The 16,532-nt window shown below is 40.5% G+C and overlaps 1 protein-coding gene across 1 annotated transcript; it reads right to left on the bottom strand.

The window, feature by feature from the left end:
- Positions 1–471: 471 nt before the first annotated feature.
- myca (MYC proto-oncogene, bHLH transcription factor a) lies at positions 472–3,359 on the bottom strand. Its single transcript, XM_046877353.1, has 3 exons — positions 3,087–3,359; positions 1,939–2,556; positions 472–1,482 (listed from the first exon to the last, which is right to left on the bottom strand). The coding sequence occupies exons 2-3, from the start codon at positions 2,549–2,551 to the stop codon at positions 899–901; spliced, it is 1,197 nt and encodes a 398-aa protein (XP_046733309.1). The 5' UTR covers positions 2,552–2,556; positions 3,087–3,359; the 3' UTR covers positions 472–898.
- Between the last annotated feature and the right edge of the window lie 13,173 nt (positions 3,360–16,532).

Here is a 16,532-nt window from a genome sequence, read left to right as displayed (position 1 = left end):
GAACTACAGAATCCTACACATATTTTGCAGTGTGGAATTTGTTTCAAACGTACAACACATTATACACTGAAAATGTTGTGCACGTGCACTTTATGTCATGCACCTTCTAGTTTTTTTGTTAATTTTGTTCATTTATATTATCAAAATAATACCTGAGCCCTGGGGGAACGTTGTTTCATTTCACCGTGTACTGTACAGTATATGGCTGAAACGACAATAAAAGCTTGAACTTGACTCAAGACAACAATCACCCCAGGTCAAGATTTTTCAACAATATATGCTCAGACATCAGTACATTCATCTTCTTAAACTGCATAGAAGACCTGTGTATACATGCTTATTTATGCATGCACAAAACCTGGATGGTTCACAAGTCTATTATCAAAGTTCCTTCTGATTATATACATTTTTTTACTCAAAATTAGATCATGCAAACATATATTTACAGGACAGGTAAAGACACATGTGAACTCTTAAAAAATACAAAACCCAACGTTTTCAGGAGAAAAAAATGAATTTATGGTTCAGAATCATTTGTGAGAAAAAAACAACAAAATGCAGTCTGAAGAACACTCAGACAATAAAGATCAAAAAATACACTTTTTATGAAATATGAATTTCAATATATACAAAAAGAAAATACAAATTATTTTGTTAGGGCAAAAACTCCCTGTTTTCTTGTTTTATTAATAAAAATAAATGACTTAAATACAAATTATCTTACTTGACCACCACTTTAAATTGAGGCAGTTTTAAACATAGACAAAAATCTGACATATTCAAAAAAACAGCAAAATAAATCAAAATATGCACAACTTGCATTAAAAAATGAGGAACAGTTCTTAAGAGTCTTTTTTTCTTTAAAGTCTTTAAAGTGTTTTCTCTGCTTTTTTTTTTTTTATAGCTGAGACCTCCGTAACTGCTGTAATCTGTGTTTTAATAGTTCACTCCTTCTCCTCAGCTGTTCTTTGATGGACAGCAGCCTCCGTTCATCTCCCTGCATGCTGTGGATGCACTCTGCTGCTTTCTTCAGGATCATAACCTTGGCTGCCTTTTCATTGTTTGCCACCTCAGGGATCTCATCACGTAGGGCGAAAAAGCTCAGTTTAAGTTCGTTGCGACGCTGACGCTCCAGCACATTGTGTGTCCTCCGCTTGTCGTTGTCCTCCGAATCTGACGTGCGTGGACTTGTGCACTTCCTTGGTTTGCTGTGCCGGCTGCTACCATGGCCCAGGGAGGAGGCTTCAAGGCGTGGGCGCTTGCTAGCTGGATGTTCATGTCGCGTGGACGGCTGAGCGGCGTAGTTGTGCTGCTGTGTGGAGACGTGGCAGCGCTTCAGCACCAGCGGACTGGGCTGCCTGGCTTCACTTGTCTCAACCTCGCTCCTCCTCTGACGCTTCTCCACAGTCACCACATCGATCTCCTCATCGTCTTCCTCATCCTCCTCGTCTTCCTCCTCCTCCTCCTCTTCTTCATCATCATCTGCAATGAGAAGAAAATAATGTTACAGCGAAGAGCGCAGAAATGTGCTCAGTGCTTGATTACATGTTCCCACAGTGGAAAGCTGTGGGAAAATAATGGAATGTAGTGAGTGGCATTCTGCACAGACAGAGAAGGGCGGGGAGAGGAACGAAAAAAATCTCTGCATTCTGGTCCCCACCCACTTTCTTTATCAGCTGATATTTGAATACTGCAGTCACAAAGCTTGACTTATGGTCCAGATTTGTTCACAAATGCTTGGGTGGAGAAGAAGAAGCTTACACAAACCCAGATTCATGGCAAACTCGCATAATTTTCCCTCTCTGACCACTGCATCACAATTAAGTCCATGCTAATTCTGAGATGCAGGTGTCCCTTTCCCAAATACAATCCTTAAATCCTGGAGCAACACAATCATCTGTACATCTGTGTTTGTAAAGTCAGGGCATTTTGTCGTACCTGAATCGCTGCTGCTGCTGCTACTGCTGCTGCTGCTGTTGGGTGGAGTGTCTAAGGGCGGCTCGGGATCCGGAGGCGCAGTGAGTTTGGCGCACTTGGGCGATTCCGAGAGCGCATACGGAAACACCATGGAGGGATCGATACACTCCGAGGCGCTGAGGTCTTGCAGATAGACCCCGCCGCCGTCCGCGCCCTCAGCGCCGGCGCACGCGGACAGACTCCTCCTGCGCGCGTGCAGAGTCGCGAGCCGCTCGGACACCACCTTCTCGAGCTTGGCGACCGCCGAGAAGCCGCTCCACATGCAGTCTTGGATTATGATCGACTTGAGCAAAACCGAGGGATCAGAGTCGCAGATGAAGCTCTGGTTGACCGCGTCGTCGCCGAGTAACTCGCTCACCATCTCCAGCTGCTCAGCAGTAGAGGGTCGCCGGCTGGGGGAAAGCGGCGGGGTGGGCAGCAACTCGAACTTCTTCCAAATGTCCTCACTGGGCGCTTGGGCCTGCTGCCGCAGCTGGCTGTAGAAATCCTCATCGTTGTCGATGTAAAAGTACGGCTGCAACGAGTCGTACTCGTAATCGTAGTTCTTACACGCCAGTCCACTACTCATCGGCATGATAGCTGTGATATGAGACAGAGAGACATGATGATGATCATGAACTTCAGTGTCAGTTGGTGCATGACTTTGTCTTTATTAATCAGAAGGCGCATGCACTCAGTGTTCACGTCAGCTAACGCACGCTATGCGTGCGTGTCTGTGTGCGTGTGTAATCTTTTGCAGAACTATCTCTTATTCGCTATAATAGTCTTTTAACACCCCAGACATTTATACCCCCGTGCAGTGCTGCAGGCAAAACACGCGCGCGCTGTCAAAGTACGCACTTCACGTGCAGACCATTGCGATTCATAACACACACGTACATACACACACACATTCACACACACGCAGTCTTTCTCTCTCTCTCTCTCTCTCTCTCTCTCTCTCTCTCACACACACACACACACACACACACACACACACACACACACACTTCCGAAACACTGACATAGTAATAATAATTGAACCTTAGTGTAGTGTTAATTTAGATTTACGCCTATTTCCCGCAGGAGGAAACCTGCGCAGGTAAGCTGAGCTCCATACACACACTCACCATGTACTCCAGTCACTGTGAGAGCACTTCAGCAGGAGACGCGAGGAAACTGCACAAAACACGGAAAAAAGCCTATAATCCAACACTGCGTAGTGTTCCCATGCAGCATGTAAAAGTCCACACTGTTCCTGATCCAATAGTTCTCAGTAAGCACACACACTCTCACACTCACACACACTCACACACACCAGCACACAGGGACGCGGAAAGCTTTCTGATCCCCTCTTGCCATCGCAGAGCGCATAAATCCGACAGCTGGGTCGCATCTCTTGTGGGTGTATCAATCCGCAACTTTCCCGCCAAATTAGCACGCCCTTATCGACAGCAATTTTAGCTATTTTTAAGCAAACTTGAGCAATGATGCGTTATAAAATGTACAATTAACTGTATTGTAAGCGCGATTTCTTTTTAATGTAAGTTTCATAGTTTTAAAACAATCCAATAGACTGAGCTAGGGACTATTTCCTGTCGGAAGGATACCGTTTGGGAAATGTTTGAGAATTTGATGTGCAGAGACTAAATGCAAATGAAATGCAATTATTGAATTAGAATATGTTGGAGTTAAAATCTTATTCATTACATCATGTCTTAATAAAAGATCCGTACTAGATTAGGATAGATTATAGATTATAAATTAATGGATTGATTCAGAGTCAATCCAGGAGCTAAATACAGGGTTTCTTAAGAGACTGGACTTTTTGTACAACTTATTAGTATTGTTCTGATGCTTCAATGAGCTAGGAAATATGCTAATTTATACATTCATTCACCCATTCATTCGTGCATTCATTCGTGTATTCATTAATTTGTTTATTTATTCAAGCATTCATTCATTCATTTGTTTGTTCATTCATTTAAGCAGTCATTCATTCATTCATTCATTCATTCATCCATTCATTCATCCATGCATTCATTGAAGAATTCATTCATTCATTCATTTGTTTGTTTGTTCATTTATTTAAGCAGTCATTAATTTATTCATTCATGAACCTATCACAGATATTCAGAGTTCATTGTGGGAATACACCCAGGATACACCAGTACAACACAGGGCACCACACACCCACACACTTACACAATAATTCACATCCAGGGTAATTAGACAGTCTACTTCCACCTGCATGCATTTTTGAGGTGGAAGGAAACAGAGAAACAGAGACAGTGACAGTGTCAAAGGGGAGTTATAATGTAGCCTATAGCCTTTATGAACTTATAGAGAATAAGAGAGAGTTGGTTATTTTAAATGTGTATAAGTGTGTGTATGTTTGTGTGTGTGTAAATGGAAAGGCAGTAATAATGTAAAGCCTCTGTATAAATTAACATATACAATATTCAATTTTGCATCAGAAGTATGCAATCAGAATACTAGATCTAAGAAATTAGATTTGTTTTATTTTACTCTGAAGAACAGTGATTGAAAGAGACATCAGAATGACGACATTGAATTTAAAAAGTAAATTTCAAGAACTTACTGCAGAACCTTTAGTATAACAATATAGCAAGCAGACATTGTGTTTTTTCCAATATTAATCTGCCAAAGTCAGAAGGAACATTTATTGTTGTGTAATTACTGCATTCACAATGGACATGTAAATGTAATTATTCTTTATGAAACAATTTGTAATCCGTTTAGCCTGCCCTAACAGAAGTTACATTAAAGTACTTGTTTGGTCACATCCTAGTTATGTACATTAGGGTTAGATATGTTAGAATGCTCTTGAGTCATTCTATCTACTGTAAGTTGGTTAGAGGGATAACACCAAAACATGATCATAGGCTTGCCAGCAGTGTTGAGAGTCAGGGGGCTGCACTGTATGAGTAACTCATTTAAAAGACTTTTGTTAGTAGTTGTTTGGAAATACCTAACAAAATTCAATAAGATTCAATTACAAGAAGGCATGGGTGCCTCCAAGACATCTTGGTACGATGAGGGTATTTATAACATTGTAGTATCACATGACTTTACTATTGGTCATGACTGTACTATTTCTAACTGTCACCAAACATGTTTTTTCATTTAAAATCCCAAATTGACATTTAATTCAGTAATTCAGTATATATATATATACATACACAGATCTGTTATATGTCATAATATCTGCTCTTAGTCTAATTGGTTAATTAGTTTGATTAAACAGTAATAGTCAGCATTCATAATGAATGTGTCTGCATTCTAATTAAACTCAGAAAATGTATGTATGTTTATGACTGGCTTTGATCTTACAAGACTTAAACAAGGAGCTCTGAACCTAAATTATAAGGGTAACTGCTAATAATAGATCTCAATGTGTGTTTGTGTGGTTTTGTGTGTGTGTGTGTGTGTGTGTGTGTGTGTGTGTGTGTGTGTGTGTGTGTGTGTGTGTGTGTGTGTGTGTGTGCGTGTGGGTAAGGATTAGATAGGTGTATGGCGCCCCCTGCTGTCAGTATAGTATTCTGTTTTATTGTCATTCATTCATCTTTCGTAATTGTATTATCCTGCTTGTGATGGATTCTGGAAACAAGGCACAAGGTGGGAATACATTCACAGCAGTTCGCACATTCGTTCATATCTCGAGGCAAATTAGCTGCATTATGTTTAGGAGGAAACCCACATAACCGCAAGAACAGGCAAAGGTCCACACAGAGCTGAGGAGACAGGAAGACTAGAGCTCCAGCACCGTCCTGCTCACAAGGAGTTGCAATTTTAATTTACACGTTATAACAAACACATAATTATAATAATAGTTATAATTATTATATTATTATTTTGATATTATTATTTTGATATTATTATTATTATTATTATTATTATTATTATTATTATTATTATTATTATTTCGGCTGCTCCCATTAGGGGTCGCCACAGCGGATCATCCGTCTCCATACCACCCGTCCTCTACATCTGCCTCTTTCACACCAACTACCTGCATGTCTTCCCTCACCACATTCATGAACCTCCTCCTTGGCCTTCCTCTTTCCTCCTACCTGGTGGCTCCATCCTCAGCATTCTTCTACCAATATAATTCATGTCCCTCCTTTGCACATGTCCAAACCATCTCAATCTCGCCTCCCTCACCTTGTCACCAAAACATCCTACATGCGCTGTCCCTCTAATAAACTCATTTCTAATCTTTTCCATCCTCGTCACTCCCAACGAAAACCTTAACATCTTCAGCTCTGCTACCTCCAGCTCCACCTCCTGTCTTCTACTCAATGCCACTGTCTCTAATCCATACAACATCGCAGGTCTCACCACAGTCCTATAAACTTTCCTTTCATTCTTGCAGATACCCTACTATCACAAATCACTCCTGTCACTCTTCTCCACCCACTCCACCCTGCCTGCACTCTTTTCTTTACTTCTAACACACTCTCCATTACTTTGCACTGTTGACCCCAGGTACCTGAACTCCTCCACCTTCTCCACCTCTTCTCCTGCAACCGCACCACTCCACTGCCCTCCCTCTCATTCACACACATGTACTCTGTCTTACTCCTACTGACTTTCATTCCCCTTCTCTCCAGCATATCTCCACCTCTCCAGGCTCTTCTCAACCTGCTCCCTACTCTCACCACAAATCACAATATCATCCGCAAACATCATAGTCCAGGGAGACTCCTGTCTGACCTCGTCCGTCAACCTGTCCATCACCACTGCAAACAGGAAAGGGCTCAGGGCCGATCCTTGATGTAGTCCAACCTCACCCTGAACCAGTCTGTCGCTCCTACTGCACACTTCACTGCTGTCACACTGTCCTCATACATGTCCTGCACCACCCTCACATACTTCTCTGACACACCTGACTTCCTCATACAGTACCACAGCTCCTCTCTCGGCACTCTGTCATACGCTTTCTCTAAATTCACAAATACACAATGCAATTCCTTCTGTCCTTCTCTATACTTCTCCATCAACATCCTCAAAGCAAATAAGGCATCTGTGGTGCTCTTCCTCGGCATGAAACCATACTGTTGCTCACAGATGGTCACCTCTTCTCTCAGCCTGGCTTCCACTACTCTTTCCCATAACTTCATGGTGTGACTGACCAACTTAATTCCCCTGTAGTTACTGCAGGTCTGCACATCTCCCTTATGCTTAAAGATCGGTACCAGCACACTCCTTCTCCATTCCTCAGGCATCCTCTCACCTTCCAGAATCTTGTTAAACAATCTGGTTAAAACCCACTGCCATCTCTCCTAAACATCTCCATGCTTCTACAGGTATGTCATCTGGTCCAACCGACTTTCCATTCTTCGTAATCTTAATCGCTGCTCTCACTTCCTCCTTACTAATCCTATCTACATCCTGCTTTACCAACTCCACATCATCCAACCTTTTTTCTCTCTGATTTTCCTCATTCATCAGGTGCTCAAAATACTCCCTCCATCTTCTCAACACACTCTCCTCACTAGTCAACACATTTCCCTCTCCATCCTTTATTGCTCTAACTTGCAGCACATCCTTCCCAGCCCGGTCCCTCTGCCTGGCCAATCAGTATAAATCCTTTTGTCCTTCCTTAGTGTTCAACCTCTCATACAGCTCCTCATATGCCTATTATTATTATTATTATTATTATTATTATTATTATTATTATTATTATTATTATTATTGAGTCAAAGAAGATGTTTGAGAAAAAATTTTTCTCGTATATACTTAATATGTCAAATAAATCAGTGATCAGATTGTCTTGAGAGGAAGTTACTGCTGTTACAAGTTCACATTTTATTGCATGTTACTGCTGTAACAAGTTCACATTTCATTAGTTATCATTAACACATTTATTGGTCAAATTGAGTTTAAAAAAAACACAGTTTATGACATCTATCTGAAAAACACAGTATATGTCTAGATTATTTAAGGTGGAAAGGAGGATTTAATCGGCTTTATAGTACTGGCTAATTCTAAATGCTTCAATGACAAATGCAAAAATAAAATAAAATAAAATGTTATTAAATGTAATGTATTAAAAAATATAAATAAATTGAATTGAATAATGATGATGATGTGTCATAACCAATTCTTGTCAAAACAGTATTATTTGAAACAAATTAAATATTATGTTATATAATATTTTATGTTATATAATATTCAAGTTATATAATGTGTAAGAAACGCACTTTCTTTTCAGACCTAGTTTTTGCATTACCATTTGTATTATCTTTTTCAGGTAAAACATGCTGCTGGGTGAATGTGTGAAGTGCAGACCAGCCACCTGCCACCACCCTGAGATCTGCACATCACGCATTCACCTACTGCCTTGTAACACCCCTTCCTGCCTCCCTCTCCATTCAACCTGTGCTTAAAGTATGTGTAGAGGATGTGAAATGAGTCTTCAGAAGACAGGCGACTAGGAAAGCTTCTGGCCCAGACGGTGTTTCACCTGTCTGTCCTAAAAGCCTGTGCTGACCAAGTGGCCCTCATCTTCACTCAGATCTTTAACAGATCACTGGAGCTGTGTGTAGTTCCCTACTGCTTTAAACGCTCCATGATCATTCCAGTTCCCAAAAAGACAAAAAATCACTGGTTCCAATGATTACAGACCTGTTGCTCTCACGTCTGTGATCATGAAGTCATTTGAAAGACGGGTGCTGGCCTACCTGAAGGACATCACTGGACCTCTGCTGGATCCCTGCTTGTTCCTACGTGCCTCAAGACAATGACCATTGTTCCCGTGCTGAAGAAGTGTACTGTCTCCTGCCTCAATGACTATTGTCCTGTTGTACTCACACCCATCGTGATTAAGTGCTTTGAGGGGCTTATCATGAGGCACATCAAGACCCAGCTTCCACCCTCCCTGGACCCCATGCAGTTTGCGTATCGTCCAAACCGATCCACGGACGATACCATTTCCACAACCCTACATTTGGCCCTCACCCACCTGGACAATAAGGACTCTTATGTACGAATGCTGTTCATAGACTTCAGCTCAGCATTCAACACAATCGATTGTGTAAAAACGATTGAGAAGTTGAGCCTACTGGGCTTGAACACCTAACTCTGCAACTGGATCCTGGACTTCCTGACTGGGAGACCTCAGTCAGTCTGGATCGGGAACAGCATCTCTAGCACCACCACACTGAGCACTGGGGCCCCTCAGGGCTGTGTTCTCAGCCCACTGCTGTTCACTCTGCTGACTCACGACTGTGTAGCAATGCACAGCTCGAATCACCTCATTAAGTTTGCTGTGGTGGGTCGTGTCAGCAAGAACGACAAGTCAGCATACAGAGAGGAGGTGCAACAGTTAACAGCCTGGTGCGGAGCAAACAACCTGTCTCTGAACATCCAGACTGTGCAATAGTTTTATACAGAACTGAATGGAACTCACACACACACACACACACACACACACACACACACACACACACACACACACACACACACACTCAAATGTGTGTTACCGAACTGTACAACCTGAACTTAACACACGCTCATTACTCATCTTAATCCATTCCACCATCATTTATTTATTATTATTTATACTTGACCACATTACACTGTGTACCTGCTGGTTTTTTGCACCTCTTGATTGTATTATACTGCTGCTACTGCTGTTTTTTGCACTGCATTGTGTCTGTTTATATTTACTCTCAGTTATAGTTCTTACAGTTCTCTTTGTACAGTACTGTATAATCGAAGTATACAGTAGGTTTACTGGTCGGCGCTATCTTGGGTTATGTGTTTTCTCTTGTGTTGTCTTGTGTTGTCTGCCTGCACTGTCAGTCTGTACTGTTTTTCGTCTGCACTGTTTGCACTAGGTTGCATTCGATGCACTTTACGTAGCTTTGTGTTGTGTTGTAGCTCTATGTTGTTTAGTGTAGCACCAGGGTTTTGGATGAATGTTGTGTCATTTTTACTGTGTACTGTGTACCACTGTGTATAGTAGAAATGACAATAAAAGCCTCTTAAATTGACTTGACTTGATCTGTCAGTGGATCACCAGCTTCCTGACAGACAGGCAGCAGATAGTGAGGCTGGGCAAACTCACATCCAGGTCTCTCACTATTAGCACTGGTGCTCCCCAGATTTCCGTTCTCTCACCACTGCTCTTCTTACTGTACACAAATGACTGCACCTCTAAAAAACCCTCTGTCAAGCTCCTGAAGTTTGCGGACGACACTACAGTCATTGGCCTTATCCAGGATGGAGATGAGTCTGCTTACAGACAGGAGGTTAAATAGCTGGCTGTTTGTTGCAATCACTGTATCCTGGAGCTCAACACGTTCAAAACCGTGGAGATGATCTTGGACTTCAGGAGAAATCCCCCAGCACTTCCCCAATGAACAGCACTGTAACAACAATGGAATCATTTAAGTTTCTGGATACCATTATCTCTCAGGACATGAAGTGGGACAATAATATTGACTCCATTGCCAAAAAGGCCCAGCAGAGGTTGTACTTCTTTTCAATCTGCCACAGGAGCTGCTGAAACGATTCTACTCGGCCATCATTGAGTCTGTCCTGTGTAGATCTATAATTGTCTGGTTTGGTTCAGCTACCAAATCAGACATCAAGAGGCTACAGCGGATGGTCAGGACTGCTGAGAGGATTATTGGTGCCCCACTGCCCAATCTCCAAGATCTTTACTCATCCAGAGTGAAAAAAAGGGCTATGAAAATCACTTTGGACCCCACACACCCAGCCCACTCTCTCTTCGAACTGTTGCCTTCTGAGTTCCGTCCACCAGAACAGCCAGGCACAAAAAGTTTTGTTGTAGGCTATAATCAGCACGAACAAATAAAATATTCATGCCTACAATTTGTCAATCATAACTGTCACATTTGTACATAGAATCCAAATGGTCCATTTGTAAACACTTGTAAATAACATCTGTACATTTATTTAACAACACTTTTATAAGATCTTTTTACAATTATTGCACAGTGTTGTTTAAAATACTTTGACATTGCTATTATTGCAGTTAAACAGTAATAACAGTGTGTGTTATGGTGACTGGTTCACTGGGAGCAGCTTTCATTGTAAAGTGTAATAGCAGTAGGGAGAAAAGACTGTATCGCTCCTTCAGACACATTAAGGATGTAACAGTCTGTCACTGAAGATGCTGCTCAGAGATTATACTGTTTCATTCAGGGGGTGAGAGAAGTTCTCCAGCAATGTAGTAGTTTTGCTACCATCCTCCTTTCTCCCACCTCCTGTACAGTGTCCAGAAGAATTCCCAGGACTGAGCTGGCCTTCCTGATCAGCTTGTCCAATCTCTTTCTTTCGGCATTAGAGATTCTGCTGCACCAGCAAACCACACCATAGAATATGGCTGAGGCCACCACAGAGTCGAAAAAGGTCTTCAGTAGCTCTCCCTGCACTCCAAAAGACCGTAGTCTCCACAGCAGAAAGAGTCTGCTCTGTCATTTCTTACAGATTGCCTTAGTCTTGTCTGTCCAGTCCAGTTTGATGTTCAGATGAACACCCAGGTATTTGTATTTGTATTTGAGTCCAATCTCACAATGTCCTTCCCCTGAATGTTCACTGGTGGTAATGAAGTTTGTTTGTGCCTATGAAACAAACTTCATTACCACCAGTAAACATTCATTTAACTGCCTGGTTTACTACTCTCTTACATTAAGTCTGTACTTCTGCACTGGAAGCTCCTGACGCCAAGCCAAATTCCTTATGTGTGTGTAAGCATACTTGGTAATAAAGTTATTTCTGTATTCTGTATTCTGTAATGTCTGTAAGATAAAATGATATCAGGAGTTTAAGCAGAAAAATTAATCCTTTTACTTATTTACTGAGAGGGTTTCATATTTTTTTTTAATATAATTAAATACTAAAGGCAGAAATGATGTAAAAACATACTTTGCTGTAAGCATATGTAGGCAGAAATCTTCCAGACTGGCAAGTCTGTCTTGGTACATAATACTCTTATATAACAGGATTCAGCTTTTCAATATTTAAATATAGAAAAACCTGCACAATAGTCTTTTTTATTGAGAAATGTGAAAAGATGTTTAATATGCTACATTCTTTCTTAGAGTGATAGATGTTTGAATGCATTAACACATTTATTGTTTTGGGGAAAAGAATATCCATCCTGTTCACTTGTTCAGTTGATAATTGCAACATGTTTGGTCACTGCCAAATTCAAACTCCCAACAAACATACCCTGGACTCTAAACATGGCTGCCAGGAACTCCTACTTCCACTCAATACAGCACCCAAAATCACCCTCTTATTAGACATGCATGTTCCCATTCACATGCACACTTACAGCCATGGTATTAAGGACTATTTAATTTAACGCACTGCAAAGGACACCTACCGTTGCATTTGTCTCTGTTTTTCGATTTGGATTTAGTTTGTTTTGTTTATCACGACCTATTTTGTATTCTGTTCTTGATTTCTGCTTGACCTCTAATATGCTGCTTGTTGACTTTTCACAGTTTTTGTACCTCATCTCACAAGTTCATAAATTTGCCTTTAATCAACACTTGCATCTACTCAGTACATCCTACATGCCATAAAAGCACACTGCTACTGTGATAATAAAACCTCATACTCACTACAGTACTTCAATTTATATGACAATCTTCTTCTTCTTCTTCTTCTTCTTCTTTCGGCTGCTCCCATTAGGGGTCGCCACAGCGGATCATCCGTCTCTATACCACCCTGTCCTTTACATCTGCCTCCATCCTCAGCATTCTTCTACCACTATAATTCATGTCCCTCCTCTGCACATGTCCAAACCATCTCAATCCCGCCTCCCTCACCTTGTCACCAAAACATCCTACATGCGCTGGCCCTTTAATAAACTAATTTCTAATCTTGTCCATCCTCATCACTCCCAACGAAAACCTTAACATCTTCAGCTCTGCTACCTCCAGCTCCACCTCCTGTCTTCTACTCAATGCTACTGTCTCTAATCCATACAACATTGCAGGTCTCACCACAGTCCTATAAACTTTCCCTTTCATTCTTGCAGATACCCTACTATCATAAATCACTCCTGCCACTTTTCTCCACCCACTCCACCCTGCCTGCACTCTTTTCTTCACTTCTCTAACACACTCTCCATTACTTTGCACTGTTGACCCCAGGTACCTGAACTCCTCCACCTTCTCCACCTCTTCTCTCTGCAACTGCACCACTCCACTGCCCTCCCTCTCATTCACACACATGTACTCTGTCTTACTCCTACTGACTTTCATTCCCCTTCCCTCCAGCGCATATCTCCACCTCAGGTTCTTCTCAACCTGCTCACTACTCTCACCATAAATCACAATATCATCCGCAAACATCATAGTCCAGGGAGACTCCTGTCTGACCTCGTCCATCAACCTGTCCATCAGCACTGCAAACAGGAAAGGGCTCAGGGCCGATCCTTGATGTAGTCCAACCCTCACCCTGAACCAGTCTGTCGTTCCTACTGCACACTTCACTGCTGTCACACTGTCCTCATACATGTCCTGCACCACCCTCACATACTTCTCTGACACACCTGACTTCCTCATACAACACCACAACTCCTCTCTCAGCACCCTGTCATACGCTTTCTCTAAATCCACAAATACACAATGCAATTCCTTCTGTCCTTCTCTATACTTCTCCATCAACATCCTCAAAGCAAATAAGGCATCTGTGGTGCTCTTCCTCGGCATGAAACCATACTGTTGCTCACAGATGGTCACCTCTTCTCTCAGCCTGGCTTCCACTACTCTTTCCCATAACTTCATGGTGTGACTGATCAACTTAATTCCCCTGTAGTTACTGCAGGTCTGCACATCTCCCTTATGCTTAAAGATCGGTACCAGCACACTCCTTCTCATTCCTCAGGCATCCTCCCACCTTCCAGAATCTTGTTGAACAATTCAATTTATATGACAATCAAATCTAATAATATGTTTCATTTTAACACATACGAAAGCATTTCTTTATATACATGTTGACTGTAATCTTTTTAATTCCTTTCAAGGTTCTCATGTCTTCTTACATAGGTTTTTTCTTGCAATTTTAGCATCTTTGTAGCATCATAGCAACAGGGAAGTGGTAGCTTAGTAGTTCAATTCAATTCAATTCAATTCAATTCATTTTTATTTGTATAGGAGTTTTAACAATGGACTTAGCTTACACAGATAATGTGGTAGAAAAGAATGAATAAGATGTTCTTTATAAGTGTGTTTGCCCCTAATGATCGATCTGGTGGTGACTGTGGCAAAGAAAAACTCCCTGAGATGGCATAAAGAAAAAGCCTTAAGATGAACCAGACCCAAGAGGGAACCCCATCCTCATCTGGGTGGCACTAAATGTCCATTTATGTGCCATTTACAGTGATGGTATTCAAATGCAACCTGTAGTCCTGAGTCAGTGTAGCAGACTGTTGCCATTAAGTACAGTGCAAATCCATCCTTAAAGCCCCTGTGTCTCAGTAATTTTATGGATCACCAGGCCGTAGACGTGAAAGGTAGCTAACTGCACAGAGTGGCCTCCAATCGAAGAGGACACTCTCCAGAGACAGGCCGGGACAAAGCAGGCAGATCTGCGGAGAGGGGCAGGAACAGTGGTCACTGGTACGGCATGTTTAACTTTTTTAAAAAAAAGAAAAGTATCTTTGTTGTTTGTATGAAAATTTTGGACACGGTGCAGAACTCGCTTTGGCAGTTTAATTAAAGGGAGAGCCAGAAGGTAACACAGACCTGAGGGATAAACTTTAGTTAAACACCATTAATTAGCTATGAAAAGAACCTGATGAATTTTCTTTTTTTATTATACCCATATGCCCACTGATCTAGTGGTCTCTGGATTTTAGTTTAGATGATTTTGTATTAATCCTATTACAAGTTCTTCTTGTCAATATTTTTTATCTCACTCAGGTCTGAATTTGTATGATAGCAACTTGTCGTTTGACTTCAAGGTAGATCTAAAAATTATATTGACGGTCAGTCAAAAGAAAATTCTAAAATTCTGCTGACACACCAAAATGTTTACTATTTACACAAAATCTATACAATATTCTTTTTGAATTCACCTTACTTAATTTTAAGCTTAAACCTTTTTTGTAATTTCATTAATAACCTTCAATGATTGGAAGGACAAACTCTTATTGCACAATAATGTCCAGAAGGTGGCAGCAAAGATATAATACACAGCAACAATTTTATTATTATTATTATTATTATTATTATTATTATTATTATTATTATTATTATTATTATTATTATCCAGGGCAAATGTAATGTGTATTTGCAAATATATTTTTTATACCACAGGTTTACCATTGGATGTTTGATTCTAATTTGTCTGAAGATTAAGCAAAGAAAATCAGGGCATGAAGCACAAAAAGTTGATTATTTTCTGATTACAGCATGGACAAAAGCAATTACATGAGATTAATTCTAGCTGTAGGGCACCCCATGTTTATATTAATTAACATAATACACTATGTTAATATAAATATTAATGTTGTTTAATTGACAGTACATTTTTACATACATTTCTTTAAAAAAGCTAATTAATAGTTAAGACATCCACCTGATAAAAAAATGTATTAAGCTAATAAATGGTTTACAATGGTTTAGTTTCTGTCAGCAAAATGCAGGTATCAGAGGCTACAGAGGGCACAGTATTATCAAAATATCAACTGAAGATAAAAAAGAACAAGTTCAAGTTTATTTCTATAGCACTTTTCACAATGGACATTGTCTCAAAGCAGCTTTACAGAACTTAAGAATTAAAGTGAAAACAAACATCAGATTCTTGTATTTGGCTGACAGGAGTTGAACCCAATGCAGCCTTCTGTTACTGTTTGTCATCTGCATCGAGTTTAGATTTGTTGTGCATCCTGGGATGCTTTTTTGCTCACTGTGGTTGTTTGAATTACAGTAGCCTTGTTCTAATGTATGAGCGTTTGATTTTTAGTTAACTAGCAACTTTTGAGCTTAGAATGATACATTTGTTAATGTTTCATGTGCGGTGAGATTGTTTCACTAACTGACAGTAACTGAATATATTTAATTAAATTGACCTGTTAGATCAAACCACGCACACACACACACACACACACACACACACACACACACACACACACACACACACACACACACATTTAGTTGTGTACAGTAGGTTGGTTGACATTCGCACATTAAATGTCTCACACATAAGTACGGATTAACTTCAAAGTGCCAAAAGACTTCCTAAAACACAGAAGAAACAAAATACACACAGTAACTTTGAAGACGTCTCTTAATACCATCATTATATAAAGTTTTTTAAGCACTTTATTCTTCAGGAGGACTCGGGAAGCGATTTGGGCTTTATTCGAAGTTTTGAGTTTTTTTTCAGACACAAGAACCCTCCTTCCAAAACAATAAAGATAAATGTATATTATAACTTAAAAAAAAGTAAATACATTTATCTATGAGGTTTGCAGAATTACTTCATATTTGTATGTCTGTACAGTATTGAATTGATCAGATAAAACAATTTAGGTTAGAAATGTTTTGTGAAAGTGTATTAAG

This window comes from Silurus meridionalis, chromosome 21, assembly GCF_014805685.1.
Source record: "Silurus meridionalis isolate SWU-2019-XX chromosome 21, ASM1480568v1, whole genome shotgun sequence".
Taxonomy (NCBI): domain Eukaryota; kingdom Metazoa; phylum Chordata; class Actinopteri; order Siluriformes; family Siluridae; genus Silurus; species Silurus meridionalis.
The sequence above is the reverse complement of the archived record's forward strand: the minus strand, read 5'-3'. Positions and strand labels throughout refer to the sequence as shown.

Bases quoted from the DNA above. Each gene is read 5' to 3' on its own strand.
- myca (XM_046877353.1), bottom strand. From the start codon at position 2,551: ATGCCGATGAGTAGTGGACTGGCGTGTAAGAACTACGATTACGAGTAC. The intron at 1,483-1,938 runs GTACGACAAAAT...TTCTCATTGCAG, and splicing joins CAGCAGCAGCAGCGATTCAG to ATGATGATGAAGAAGAGGAG.